At 47.6% G+C, this 13,669-nt stretch overlaps 1 protein-coding gene and 2 long non-coding RNA genes across 3 annotated transcripts; all 3 read left to right on the forward strand.

Annotated features, from left to right (window-relative positions):
- The first annotated feature begins 1,727 nt into the window (after positions 1-1,727).
- Positions 1,728-2,228, forward strand: LOC124074883. Its single transcript, XR_006845937.1, has 2 exons — positions 1,728-2,021; positions 2,153-2,228. It is a non-coding gene; the product is annotated as an uncharacterized LOC124074883 (long non-coding RNA).
- Positions 2,229-2,493: 265 nt separating this feature from the next.
- LOC124075072 (secretagogin-like) lies at positions 2,494-10,196 on the forward strand. The gene is made up of 11 exons (XM_046418459.1): positions 2,494-2,639; positions 2,973-3,043; positions 3,851-3,946; positions 6,010-6,099; positions 7,862-7,918; positions 8,021-8,098; positions 8,197-8,252; positions 8,388-8,433; positions 8,533-8,592; positions 8,810-8,878; positions 9,177-10,196. The coding sequence occupies exons 1-11, from the start codon at positions 2,582-2,584 to the stop codon at positions 9,300-9,302; spliced, it is 807 nt and encodes a 268-aa protein (XP_046274415.1). The 5' UTR covers positions 2,494-2,581; the 3' UTR covers positions 9,303-10,196.
- Positions 10,197-13,004: 2,808 nt separating this feature from the next.
- Positions 13,005-13,417, forward strand: LOC124074874. The gene is made up of 2 exons (XR_006845932.1): positions 13,005-13,204; positions 13,346-13,417. It is a non-coding gene; the product is annotated as an uncharacterized LOC124074874 (long non-coding RNA).
- The last annotated feature ends 252 nt before the right edge of the window (positions 13,418-13,669 follow it).

Here is a 13,669-nt window from a genome sequence, read left to right on the forward strand (position 1 = left end):
TGATTCCAATTAGCTAATCAGTGTGAGGGCGAGCGACTCAGGCAGCAACACTTGAAAAGGGCCACTGTGTCAGCTACACTCATCAAGCTGAAACAACAGTTTCTGGTTTTGTTGTTTGTCTGCCGGCAGCACAAGTTGAGCTCACTGGTTTCAGCTCGAAACGAAATGGCTTCTGGATTTTGTGTGAGGTAGGTTTACTTTTATAGGCTGAGGCAAATTTGCCACACCACTAATCTGGTTTGTTTTATTTGTGTTTTCTTCTCTTTCAGAGTACTATTACTCTCACTGCTGATGTTTGGATGGCATGCAAAAGGTGAGAATTCATGCCACACAAACTGCACCTCCAACGAGTAACTTTCTCCACTGACCTCAAATGTTTGCTCTTTCTAGCTCTGAGCTACAGAAGTGGAGGCTCTGGTGCCGTTCCATCTTACTTTGACCTGCCCAAAGGATTCCTGAGGAGCCGCAAACCTGCTTCAGCTCCTTCCACTTATGAGAGCTCTGCACAGCCTGAAGGTCCTCTGCATAGCTTTGACCCCAGCTACACTGAAGGTGTGTCATCAGAGTACCTGAAACCTGCCGCTGCACTGGGTGGAGGACATTATACTGGAACTGATGGGAGGCAATTTGATGGTTACAGTCCAGAGGGAAGTGTTTCCAGTTACAGGCCTGGCTCACTAATCCATGAAAAACCCAGAGAAAACCCACAGCAACCAAAACCTGCTGTAAATGTCATGCAAACCAAAGATGCCATATGGGACTTTGCACCACCACAAAGTGGTTTTGAGTCGGGTGTTGCTTCAAGCTACGAAATTGAGATGCGTCCTGCTAGCTACCCGTCGCAGCCCCAGCAGCCGAGCTACCCGTCGCAGCCCCAGCAGCCGAGCTACCCGTCGCAGCCCCAGCAGCCGAGCTACCCGTCGCAGCCCCAGCAGCCGAGCTACCCGTCGCAGCCCCAGCAGCCGAGCTACCCGTCGAAGCCCCAGCAGCCGAGCTACCCGTCGAAGCCCCAGCAGCCGAGCTACCCGTCGAAGCCCCAGCAGCCGAGCTACCCGTCGAAGCCCCAGCAGCCGAGCTACCCGTCGAAGCCCCAGCAGCCGAGCTACCCGTCGAAGCCCCAGCAGCCGAGCTACCCGTCGAAGCCCCAGCAGCCGAGCTACCCGTCGAAGCCCCAGCAGCCGAGCTACCCGTCGAAGCCCCAGCAGCCGAGCTACCCGTCGAAGCCCCAGCAGCCGAGCTACCCGTCGAAGCCCCAGCAGCCGAGCTACCCGTCGAAGCCCCAGCAGCCGAGCTACCCGTCGAAGCCCCAGCAGCCGAGCTACCCGTCGAAGCCCCAGCAGCCGAGCTACCCGTCGAAGCCCCAGCAGCCGAGCTACCCGTCGAAGCCCCAGCAGCCGAGCTACCCGTCGAAGCCCCAGCAGCCGAGCTACCCGTCGAAGCCCCAGCAGCCGAGCTACCCGTCGAAGCCCCAGCAGCCGAGCTACCCGTCGAAGCCCCAGCAGCCGAGCTACCCGTCGAAGCCCCAGCAGCCGAGCTACCCGTCGAAGCCCCAGCAGCCGAGCTACCCGTCGAAGCCCCAGCAGCCGAGCTACCCGTCGAAGCCCCAGCAGCCGAGCTACCCGTCGAAGCCCCAGCAGCCGAGCTACCCGTCGAAGCCCCAGCAGCCGAGCTACCCGTCGAAGCCCCAGCAGCCGAGCTACCCGTCGAAGCCCCAGCAGCCGAGCTACCCGTCGAAGCCCCAGCAGCCGAGCTACCCGTCGAAGCCCCAGCAGCCGAGCTACCCGTCGAAGCCCCAGCAGCCGAGCTACCCGTCGAAGCCCCAGCAGCCGAGCTACCCGTCGAAGCCCCAGCAGCCGAGCTACCCGTCGAAGCCCCAGCAGCCGAGCTACCCGTCGGTGGGATACTCTTCTCTTCCTCGAAAAGGTGTCGCTCCAAGAGGTTTTAGACGGATTCCATCTGTGTACCAGCCCACGTGGCGGCAGCAGCAACTGGTACCTGCATACGATGGACTTCAACCTTAGGTATTGTAGCTTTTCCCTTGGCACCTGAAATTTTTAATGTTATGCTGGGTGAGGGACTGGTTTTGTTTTTTAAATACACGCTGGTGTCTGATTCAAATGAGAAAATGCTGAATTTTTATTTTTTTCCACAGATTCCTGACCTGTTCCTGGAAGCAGTCTGTCTGGTCATCAACTTTTGTGAAACTGAATAAAATACTTGGAACTATACTCTGTCTCTGGCTGTCACTTCAAACTTGAGTGGACTGAAACTGTCATGAAATTGCTTTACACTAAATATCATCTTCCCTGCTCTCTGTCCTTTTTTCTCTCCCTTGGCTCTCACCCCTCCTCCCCCTCTCTCTTGCTCTCCCTCCCTCTCTTCCCCTCTCCATTTAAAAGCTGTTGAAAGCCCCTTTCTCATCTCATTTTGCTGGATTCAGGCGATGCCTGAAGGGGTCATTTCAGTGGATAACTTTTCTTTCTGAGACTCCACTGCACATCTCTGGAAAGCAAAGCTTTCTTGCTCTTTTTCCTGCTGATCTGCTGTCACCAGCTCGACCTCTGGACGGGTCTTCTGCAACATGGACCTCCTGGATGCTGTGGGTTTCTTGCAGATCTGGCAACATTTTGATGTGGATGGTGAGGAAATGAAATGAATCTGATGCCAGTGTGTTTGCCATTTTCAAATTTAGTAAGTACAGTCTGTGGTTAAATTGTAAAAATGAGGTCAAACACTTGATTCATGATCACATGACCTACAGAAATTTCAAAAGCATTTTCCAGTTTAGGGGGTATATTTGCTGAGTATTTCTACACTATGGTGTTGGTGTTTAACTGAAGTCAAAGATCCGAATTGTTTACGGATGAAATCGGTTGCAAACCATCCAGACGCAGTGGCTTGATTCTGTTGCTTCCACTCCAGTATATTCTGGTAAGCTGCTGATTTGACAAGATGTCTTGATGTGTTTTTAGATAACGGCTACATCGAAGGAAAGGAGCTGGATGCTTTCTTTCAACACTTGCTGGCAAAATTTGGGATGAAGGTATCCATCTAATTCATCTTTAGGTTGATTTGTGTGTTTTGTCTCTTTCAGAATATGAGTGTAGGGAGGTGAAACCATAACTGCTTTGAAGAACAACAACTAGACATGCTGGATTATTAAAACCACATCAATATTTCATTTTAAAATACAACAGTTATATATGTTCCAACATTTCTTCCCACCGCCTTGTTAATCTCCAGAGGCACAAAGGAATCTAAGAGGAAGCTTTTCAGTTCAGTTTCATTTCCTTAAAGTGGAAACGGACAACATTTTATCTTTTGGCTTTTCCAAGTTATTTTTTCACTCTGTTGTTAGCCTCCAGAAATAAGCATGTTAGTTTCTCTTGTTTCTGGCTTCGTTGCAGCTCTGCTTTGTTTTCTGGCTGCTCGCATTAGCAACATGCAGCTTTCAGCTTCTCATACTGATGACATACACTGTGTCCAGTGTTTATTTAACACTACCACCACCAGGGGGCAGAATGTGGCAAAATGCACACAGAGTGTCTTTAGATAGATACTTTATTGATCTCGAGGGAAATTCAAGTGTCTTTAAGTGTCTGCTGCTTTAATAAATCACCCCCATACGAGCTGTTTAAATGTTAAAGCTCTCCTAAGGACATGTTTTAAAAAGTGTGTCAAACTCTGAATAATAATCAGGGTCAGAGAACAACCTTCACTTATCTTGTCAAAATCCTTAAAATGACACCTCCTGCTTCTCCCTCATTTAATCTTGCCATTAACCAACAACACACTAAGTGTGTAGGAACTCACTATTCAATAGGACTGCTGAAGTCCCTGTTGTTTTCAGAGGGAGGAGATAACAGAAGACAACATCAGAAGCCTGAAGGACAGATTCATGTCTGCTCACGACGCAGCAGCTGGAGGACGGCTGCAGATTCAAGAGGTACAGTAAAATCCTCCTCTGAGCTGTTTCTAGGTTTCACACAAGACACTTTCATGTTTGCTTTTAGTTTTATGTTGTGGCCATTTTAATTTGATTTGCCATAAGTCTTGTAAAGTGTGCGTGCAGTCATGTTTAGATACTATTTGGAGACCACCACCAAAATAAACCAATGCACACATATGAAAAAATCAGTCATTAGCCTGTTGTTTGACATGCTTCCTTTGATTTGGCAGAAACTTAGAGGTCAGATGGGGCAGATGTGTTGGGTTTTACTGTGCTTCTCTGTGCATTTCCCATTGACTCCAATAGAAAAATGGCACCAAGCAGAGCAATGAGATGTCATCACTTTGTTTCAAGTGTCCCTGAGAGATCAGAACAATTCTAGAACCTCAAAGATCAAAGGCAGCTGAACCTTTGTAAAAGAATCTACAAACTGTCAGTAGCACACAGCTTCCCTCATTCACCGTTAACTCTTCATAGCAGCAACAGCGAACTACTGAGGATCGTACGAAATGGAGGAATCGCAAACAAGTGTCGTTCCTGACGACCAAACACCTGTGACAGTCCTGAAGAAGGAAGACGACTGTGAGGTCACCGTGGACCAACCTGAAACATCTGCAGAGTCTGCTGACCCTTCTGCCTCTGGTTGTGAGTCTACAACCAGAGCAGAAAGTGAGAAGCCGCTCCGGGTGTTTGTTGCCTTTTTGACGGTGAGAGTGTTGGACAAGTGTCACGCTCTCAAGAAGCGCAACCAGGAGGAGTGGGTCACCCACACCAAGAGGCTGGTAGACCAGACCATGGAGGGACTCGCCGTCACTGAAGACTTCTGCCCAGACACCAAGTACGTCAAGAAGGTGTGCAAGGTTGTGCTGAAAGACCTGCAGAAGAAGTTCGGCGGCAGGCGACGGCTGGAATCCCTGATCTTATTACAGGATCCAGCTGTGGATGCAGTCATCGTCCGGTCTTTGAAGACTCACATCGTCGACTTGCCCGACTGGCTCGCAAGAAAAGCTTCACGCTCCCTTGCCAGGTGGACAGAGGTGCTGCAGAGCATTGGCGGTGCTCTGGGTCTACTGGGCCTGCTGTTACTTCCCTTATTCACCTTATAAAGCAGCACAGCAGCAGCTGCAGGTGGAGGAGGTTTCTTGCAGCGAAGTCGACCATCAGAAGATTATCGGGCAGCACAGCGGCTCAGTGGTTAACACTGTGGCCTCACAAACATCAGGGGCCACAAAAACCCTGACCCTTGTTGCTCGTATGTTCATGGGTTTCCTCCGGGTGCTCCGGTTCTCCAACGCTAACAATTTGACAATAAATTTGATGAAACTTATTTCTGATGTCTGAGGAACTTGTTGTTATGAGACTGACAAAGTGGAACAGTTTCCAGCCAGAGGTAACACAGAATGAAAAGATGAACAAATCAATAAATGTGAAAATGTAATAAATCAAGAAATCGAAAAGTGCAGGAAAATGTTATGTTTTTTATTAAGCACTCAATTTGTTTTGTTTTTTTTATTGTTTTTTTTTAATTTGGTGAAGTGTACACAGCTTTGTTTTGTATCAGTCCTGGTCCTATTATTTACTTCCTGTGTTTGATCTTGGTCCCTGAAACTTTTCAGATATTTTTTTCAGTAGATTTTATTGCCCAATCATGCAGGTTTAAAAGCTGCTTCACAGCCTGCCAATAAAACATCTGGTGGCTGTCACGCAAGAACTATTTTCTTTCCGTATTGCCTCGCAGAGGAAAGTGTGTTTCTACTGATGGACAAGAGGCTTCATCAGCAAGCCTCTCGTCCATGAGTCACTGCTTGCTTCTTCCAAAATACGCAACCAAACAGTTCCTGCTCACTACAATCTCTGTGAATCATTTTGAATTAACTGGGTCTTGATTTCTGGAAGAACACATCACATCAGGTGTGTGAATGTGCACTTCGATTGGTCAGTATGACAACAAAAGCACTATATGAGTACAGTCCATTTACCATTGACCTTGGATTCTGAGGTGAACTGTCCCTTTAAACAGCTTCAATAATAATGACAAACTGGATCTGTCTCTCATCCAGGTGGCCGCCATGATGTTGCCAGAGGAGGAGAACTTCCTGCTTCTGTTTCGCAGAGAGACGCCCCTGGACAACAGCGTGGAGTTCATGAGGGTGAGGGTCAGAGATCCAGTGATGCTGCGGTAAAAGAAAGAGGACGGCAGACGTTCACTTTACGAACAGCACTTTACACTGATGCTGGATGCTGACATGGCCGTCCAGCCTTCGAAAACTGGTGGGATTCTCATGAAATTCACTGAGAAAGAGTCTTCATGTTTTGGTGGCCTCACTTGTAGTGCTTCAATCAGGGTAAAACATCCCCTTGTGTAAAAGAAATATCATGATCCAACTGTATTGTGAGTCTCCAGTTTGGACACAACATGCGCTGTCTGTCTTCTAGCATCACCTGGAGCAATGGTGTCCAAGCTTTATTTGCCTTTTTTGAAAGACAGTTTTCCAGAGATCAGCCATCGCATGCGCATCAAGTGCAATTAAGCACAATAAATACTATTAAGCATAATAAATACTACTGCCCATAACACAGAATGAGTGGGAGCTCTGAGCTTGTTTTGTCTCCAAAGGCTTATCCGTGTAGCAAAGCAGTTTGCAAGGCTTCATGGCTTCGTTGGACAGCTGGTCGCCACGTATTATGCATAGCGGGGCTCGTGAATCACCTGCCGCGATAAACATGTAGTTTAAGCAGGTATTTTCCTTTATATGCAGCTTTTGATAGCAGTCTTGGAGCCTTCTGCTGCTGCTGTCTCATCATATGTCTCCCCCCCTTTACAAAGAAGCTTTCCAGAGACATTTTTTTTCCGCTCATTTTAGCAGGGGTTAACTTGCAGCCTTAATAATTAATATTGGTCATCAGAACTGTGGGGGTGGCGCTGTCACCTCACAGCAAGAGGGTTCCAGGTTCGAATCCCCGTCTGGGCCCTTCTGTGTGGAGTTTGCATGTTCTCCCTGTGCCTGCGTGGGTTTTCTCCGGGTTCTCCGGCTTCCTCCCACAAAAACATGCACATTAGGTTAACTGGCTACTCTACTTTGTCCTGCCATGTGAGTGTGTGAGTGTGTGGTTGTCTGTCTTTGTGTGTCAGCCCTGCGACTGACTGGCAACCAGTCCAGGGTGAACCCCGCCTCTCCCCCGCGACCCTGACGGATAAAGCCCTTACAGGAAATGGATGGATGGATCAAAAATGTGACAGAGAGAAGTGCAGGAAAGATGCAGGAAGTGATGGGGGAATGAGCAGGTCATTTTTGGACTAAATACCCTGTAGAAAATAGCCAATAAAATGGAAATAAAATAAAAAGGGTTTTCATTCTTTCTGTGAGGCCCTGTACCGGTCCAAGGACCAGTGGTTGAGGACCGCTGACCTAGAGGATGCCTTCTGTAGGTTGTTAGTGCTTTTAGGATTTATCTATTTAGTGTTTATTTACTGCAAAGTGGCTACATTCAAGAAAAACCCTCAAGAGGACAATGAAATAAAGAGCTTTCATTATCTCGCGGTTACCATACAGTAAAAATGCGATGGCTCACCTGTCCGTCCTGCTGGTGTGAATGTCTGAAAGAGGCCAAAAGTGAACTTGGTCCCTGAACTTGGAACTGCTGTGCTGTACTGAGAACGGAAACATTAACATCTTTTAAAATGTTGTGTACATGTTAATTTGCTGTTGCTGCTGATGAAGGCCTTAATGTCTGAAGCACGTTGGCGTGTTTTTACTGACACCATCGCCATTAGATAACAACAGACTTTATGATGAATTTTCCTCTTGAGTGCCTCAGGCTTCTTATTCAACAAAATAAGTAGTATCTCCAAAGTGCATACTGAACATTCTTTCTCTTTTCAGTCATCTTCTGTATGTCTCGTTTGCGTAGATCTGGAGAAGCTATGACACAGACAGCAGTGGCTACATCTCAGCGATCGAGCTCAAGGTAACCAGACAAAGAAAACGGCTTTAATCACCTCCAACAATGTGGCGAGATTTAGGTCAAAGACTGGTACCAGTTGTGTGTCCCTGTTTTTTGTCCTTTCAGGGCTTCCTTCAGGACCTCTTCCTCCAGCACAGGAAGTCCATCACCCCTGACAAACTGGAGCAATACACTGACACCATGGTAATGGCCAGTGGACGGTTTTGCCGTTCGGATGCTATCACTGCCGGCATCTTCTTGTCATCAGCTGTTAATTTCGTTCTGCCTCGTTTCCCCTGCAGATGAAGATGTTTGACAGGAACAGGGACGGCAGACTGGACCTGAATGACCTGGCCAGGTACTGTAGATCACACGACCAAGAGGAGTATCCTTAGATCAGATCTTCTCACTGATATGGAGTCAAACAAAATACAACTTTTTATTCAGAAAAGACTTAAAATGAGTTGAATTCTGTCTCTCTTGCTATCTGGAGAATCTTGGCCCTGAAAGAGAACTTCTTGCTGAAGTTTAAGATGGACGTAAGTTTGAAGAGTTGTTTGTGGATATCTGTAAATGTTCCTGGTGTCACGTGTCAATACTTCATGTGTCGTGACTTCACTTGCTGTGTTTGGTGTCAGGCTTGCAGTCACGAGGACAGGAAGAGAGACTTTGAGAAGATATTTGCTCACTACGATGTTGTAAGTTTAAGTTTAGTTTTTTATTTGTTTACTGTTGACGGTTTGTTGTGTTATGGAAAGAGAAATCTTCCCAGCCATCTCAAATGTTAGACGACTGAAAGTCTCTGTGCCATTAGCTCATCCCCAATTAGCAAATCTGGCGCTTTTTGTTTGGGATATGACGACAATGAATTTAAAATTTCAATTAGAAAATTTTACTTTGTGTGTGTGTGTGCAGAGTAAGACAGGTGCGTTGGAGGGCCCTGAAGTTGATGGATTTGTCAAGGACATGATGGAGCTGGTGAAGGTAAAGTATTTTCACCCGCCGTAAATACACTGAGCCGATGTTTTACCGGCCAGACATTAGTCGGTGCCATTCAGAGAAACACTTAAAAAACCCCTCGGGTGTCTATGAGGCTACGTTCAGGAGATGATTAGCGTAGCTCAGGATAAGCACTGAATGCGGCGAGCAAACTGAAATGTAAACCGTTTTATGCTGCTGCCGAGCCCCAAAGTTTTCAGAATCGTAACAGTTTTATGATTTCACTTCCTTACACACATCAGGAGTTACCAACCTCCAGCCTGTCTGTTATCTCCTCCTCCAGCCCAGCATCAGCGGCACTGACCTGGACAAGTTCAGGAAAGCCCTGATGGGTCACTGTGACATCAACGGAGACGGAAAGATCCAGAAGAACGAGCTGGCTCTCTGCCTCGGCCTCAAACTCAGCTAACGGACCCGTCTTCCCTGCGTCAATCTTCTTCCTGCTCCTTGTCTTAAACTGCTCTTTCCTTTCTCTTTTTAAACTTTTTTGTATTTGCTCCTGCCTGACTCAGTTCCTGTCCCATAAGCAATTCTTGGACGTGTCCTCCTGTAGGCTCCTGGCTCCCAGTTTAGTGTTAAAAGACTGATGTTTCTACATATTTCATCCTCGTTAATACAAACATGTTACATTTTCTTAATTTTGTATGTTTTTCTGTGTCAAGGTTTAGAGCAGATGTTGAAATAATGTATATCAAATGTTGATTTATGGCACCGTGATTTAAATGTAGCTTTAAGTACCAAGAGTATAAAAATATGATAAATAATGGTGATAAATGAAACAGCGTTTGCGTGACATTACTGTGAAACAAGTAACATGAGTGATGGTTAATAAAGTATGTTTAATTGTTGTCAGCTGTCTTCTTTTCTGGCACAGTAGATGAGGTATGCATCCTGCAAACAACAAGACCAGAGCCAGCAGACCAAATACGATGTTGTACCTGCATACATCTACATAATATATGAGGACGTTCATAAGACCTGGACCAGGTTTTGTATAGAGGCACAATTACTGGCATAACTACATCTTCACATGATGTCTAAAAGAGTTGAGAGGGACTTAAAAAAGGCCACATTTAATATATGCATGCAGCAAAAAAGCATTGAGATGTGTTTATTCTTTTTATCTGGAGGGAAACTTGCTCAAAGTCAGTTATCACAGTGAAACTGTCTGCTTCTATTTCTTTTGTGAAGCTTGCTTCACGTTAATGAAATCAAGGTGGGTTTTTTTGTCAATTGCTGCCTTCCCTCCTTCCCTCAGTCTAACAACTGACTGCATAATGTGCTTCCTCACAACATGTAAAGCCAGCAGCACAGTCTTTTAAAGTCTCACAGCACCTCTGAGCATAATTGAAAGACCATATAAACAACGGTTTTGGGACAGCTGCCCATCACACCAACAGGGACTTTAATGACGTCTCATTGTAAACACACAGACAGCTTTGCAGCTCTAACAGCTTCCACTCTTCTGTGAAGGCTTTCCACAACATGTTGGAGTGTTTCTGTGGGAATTTGTGCCCATTCATGCAGCAGAGCATTTGTGAGGTCACACACTGATGTTGGACCAAAAGGCCTGGCTCACAATCTCCGTTCCAGTTCATCCCAAAGGTGTTGGATGGGGTTGAGGTCAGGGCTCTGTGTGGGCCAGTCAAGTTCTTCCACACCAAACTCATCCAACCATGTCTTTATGGAGCTTTGCTTTGTGCACTGGGGCACAGTCATGCTGGAATAGAAAAGGGCCTTCAACAAACTGTTGCCACAAAGTTGGAAGCATAGCATTGTCCAAAATGTCTTGGTGTGGTGAAGCATTAAGATTTCCCTTCACGGGAAGTCAGGGGCCGAGCCCAAACCCTGAGGAACAGGTCCATACCACACCTGGATTCAATAATAAAGAGGTGTGTGAGAGTATTTATGACTAAATACTCTCTTTCTGACCAAAACATGTAAAGCAAAAACCAAAATCTGCAACCTAGTAATTTTTTAATTTTAATTTTAATTTAATTTTAATTGAGTGTGTTACTTAATGGTGTTGGGTTTTTTTGTTTGCTTTGTTTTTTAATGAAGAGCTAAACAAGAGATCAGTAAGAGCTCGTTTTGGTTGTGGAGAACTTTGTCTTGCTGAATGGTCCATATGAGAGAGTTCTGTTTTTATTCATTTTTATTTCACTGTGCGGCACAAATAAAATGAAACGTGACCTCTGTTGGATTTGGGTGGTGGCAGACATCTCAGGGGGGGAATCTTAAAACGTCGACAGATAACAACCCACAAACCGCTGCGTGAAACTGAACATTTCTTAGCTGGAAGAAGTGAAATGTAGCCTGTTAAGTGAAGTGCAAACACCTGCCCAGGTTTCTGAAGCTGACATCTCCAACCTGATTCCAATTAGCTAATCAGTGTGAGGGAGAGCGACTCAGGCAGCAACACTTGAAAAGGGCCACTGTGTCAGCTACACTCATCAAGCTGAAACAACAGTTTCTGGTTTTGTTGTTTGTCTGCCGGCAGCACAAGTTGAGCTCACTGGTTTCAGCTCGAAACGAAATGGCTTCTGGATTTTGTGTGAGGTAGGTTTGCTTTTATAGGCTGAGGCAAATTTGCCACACCACTAATCTGGTTTGTTTTATTTGTGTTTTCTTCTCTTTCAGAGTACTATTACTCTCACTGCTGATGTTTGGATGGCATGCAAAAGGTGAGAATTCATGCCACACAAACTGCACCTCCAACGAGTAACTTTCTCCACTGACCTCAAATGTTTGCTCTTTCTAGCTCTGAGCTACAGAAGTGGAGGCTCTGGTGCCGTTCCATCTTACTTTGACCTGCCCAAAGGATTCCTGAGGAGCCGCAAACCTGCTTCAGCTCCTTCCACTTATGAGAGCTCTGCACAGCCTGAAGGTCCTCTGCATAGCTTTGACCCCAGTTACACTGAAGGTGTGTCATCAGAGTACCTGAAGCCTGCCGCTGCACTGGGTGGAGGACATTATACTGGAACTGATGGGAGGCAATTTGATGGTTACAGTCCAGAGAGAAGTGTTTCCAGTTACAGGCCGGGCTCACTGATCCATGAAAAACCCAGAGAAAACCCACAGCAACCAAAACCTGCTGTAAATGTCATGCAAACCAAAGATGCCATGTGGGACTTTGCACCACCACAAAGTGGTTTTGAGTCGGGTGTTGCTTCAAGCTACGAAATTGACATGCGTCCTGCTAGCTACCCGTCGAAGCCCCAGCAGCCGAGCTACCCGTCGAAGCCCCAGCAGCCGAGCTACCCGTCGAAGCCCCAGCAGCCGAGCTACCCGTCGAAGCCCCAGCAGCCGAGCTACCCGTCGAAGCCCCAGCAGCCGAGCTACCCGTCGAAGCCCCAGCAGCCGAGCTACCCGTCGAAGCCCCAGCAGCCGAGCTACCCGTCGAAGCCCCAGCAGCCGAGCTACCCGTCGAAGCCCCAGCAGCCGAGCTACCCGTCGAAGCCCCAGCAGCCGAGCTACCCGTCGAAGCCCCAGCAGCCGAGCTACCCGTCGAAGCCCCAGCAGCCGAGCTACCCGTCGAAGCCCCAGCAGCCGAGCTACCCGTCGAAGCCCCAGCAGCCGAGCTACCCGTCGAAGCCCCAGCAGCCGAGCTACCCGTCGAAGCCCCAGCAGCCGAGCTACCCGTCGAAGCCCCAGCAGCCGAGCTACCCGTCGAAGCCCCAGCAGCCGAGCTACCCGTCGAAGCCCCAGCAGCCGAGCTACCCGTCGAAGCCCCAGCAGCCGAGCTACCCGTCGAAGCCCCAGCAGCCGAGCTACCCGTCGAAGCCCCAGCAGCCGAGCTACCCGTCGAAGCCCCAGCAGCCGAGCTACCCGTCGAAGCCCCAGCAGCCGAGCTACCCGTCGAAGCCCCAGCAGCCGAGCTACCCGTCGAAGCCCCAGCAGCCGAGCTACCCGTCGAAGCCCCAGCAGCCGAGCTACCCGTCGAAGCCCCAGCAGCCGAGCTACCCGTCGAAGCCCCAGCAGCCGAGCTACCCGTCGAAGCCCCAGCAGCCGAGCTACCCGTCGAAGCCCCAGCAGCCGAGCTACCCGTCGAAGCCCCAGCAGCCGAGCTACCCGTCGAAGCCCCAGCAGCCGAGCTACCCGTCGAAGCCCCAGCAGCCGAGCTACCCGTCGAAGCCCCAGCAGCCGAGCTACCCGTCGAAGCCCCAGCAGCCGAGCTACCCGTCGGTGGGATACTCTTCTCTTCCTCGAAAAGGTGTCGCTCCAAGAGGTTTTAGACGGATTCCATCTGTGTACCAGCCCACATGGCGGCAGCAGCAACTGGTACCTGCATACAATGGGCTTCAACCTTAGGTATTGTAGCGTTTTCCTTAGCACCTGAGTTTTTAACATTCTGCTGGGTGGGATTGTGGTTTTGTGAAAATTTTATTAATTTTTAAATTCATGCTAGTGTCTGACTCTGCTTAAATGTGTTTTTGTTTGTTTTCTCTCCAGATTCCTGACCTGTTCCTGGAAGCAGTCTGACTTATCAAGTTTTGTCAATTGAATAAAATACTGGAAACTATACTCCCTGTCTCTGGCTGTTAAAGTGTTGACTGAGTGAAACTGTCATGAAACTTGATTGTCAAACTGTTCAGGGCAGGTGCATCCACACAGTACTTTGCTATGATCATATGTCATTAGTTGGAGATCAAACTGTGGATCCCCTGAACTCGCCACATTTTTTTTTTAATTTTATTTTTTAATTAAACCTTATTCAGCAGGACAATGCATTGCATTTAACCTGCTTTTGTTTTCAAAAAATCAGATCTTAAATTT

The sequence above is a fragment of the Scatophagus argus genome, chromosome 17 (genome assembly GCF_020382885.2).
Source record: "Scatophagus argus isolate fScaArg1 chromosome 17, fScaArg1.pri, whole genome shotgun sequence".
Taxonomy (NCBI): domain Eukaryota; kingdom Metazoa; phylum Chordata; class Actinopteri; family Scatophagidae; genus Scatophagus; species Scatophagus argus.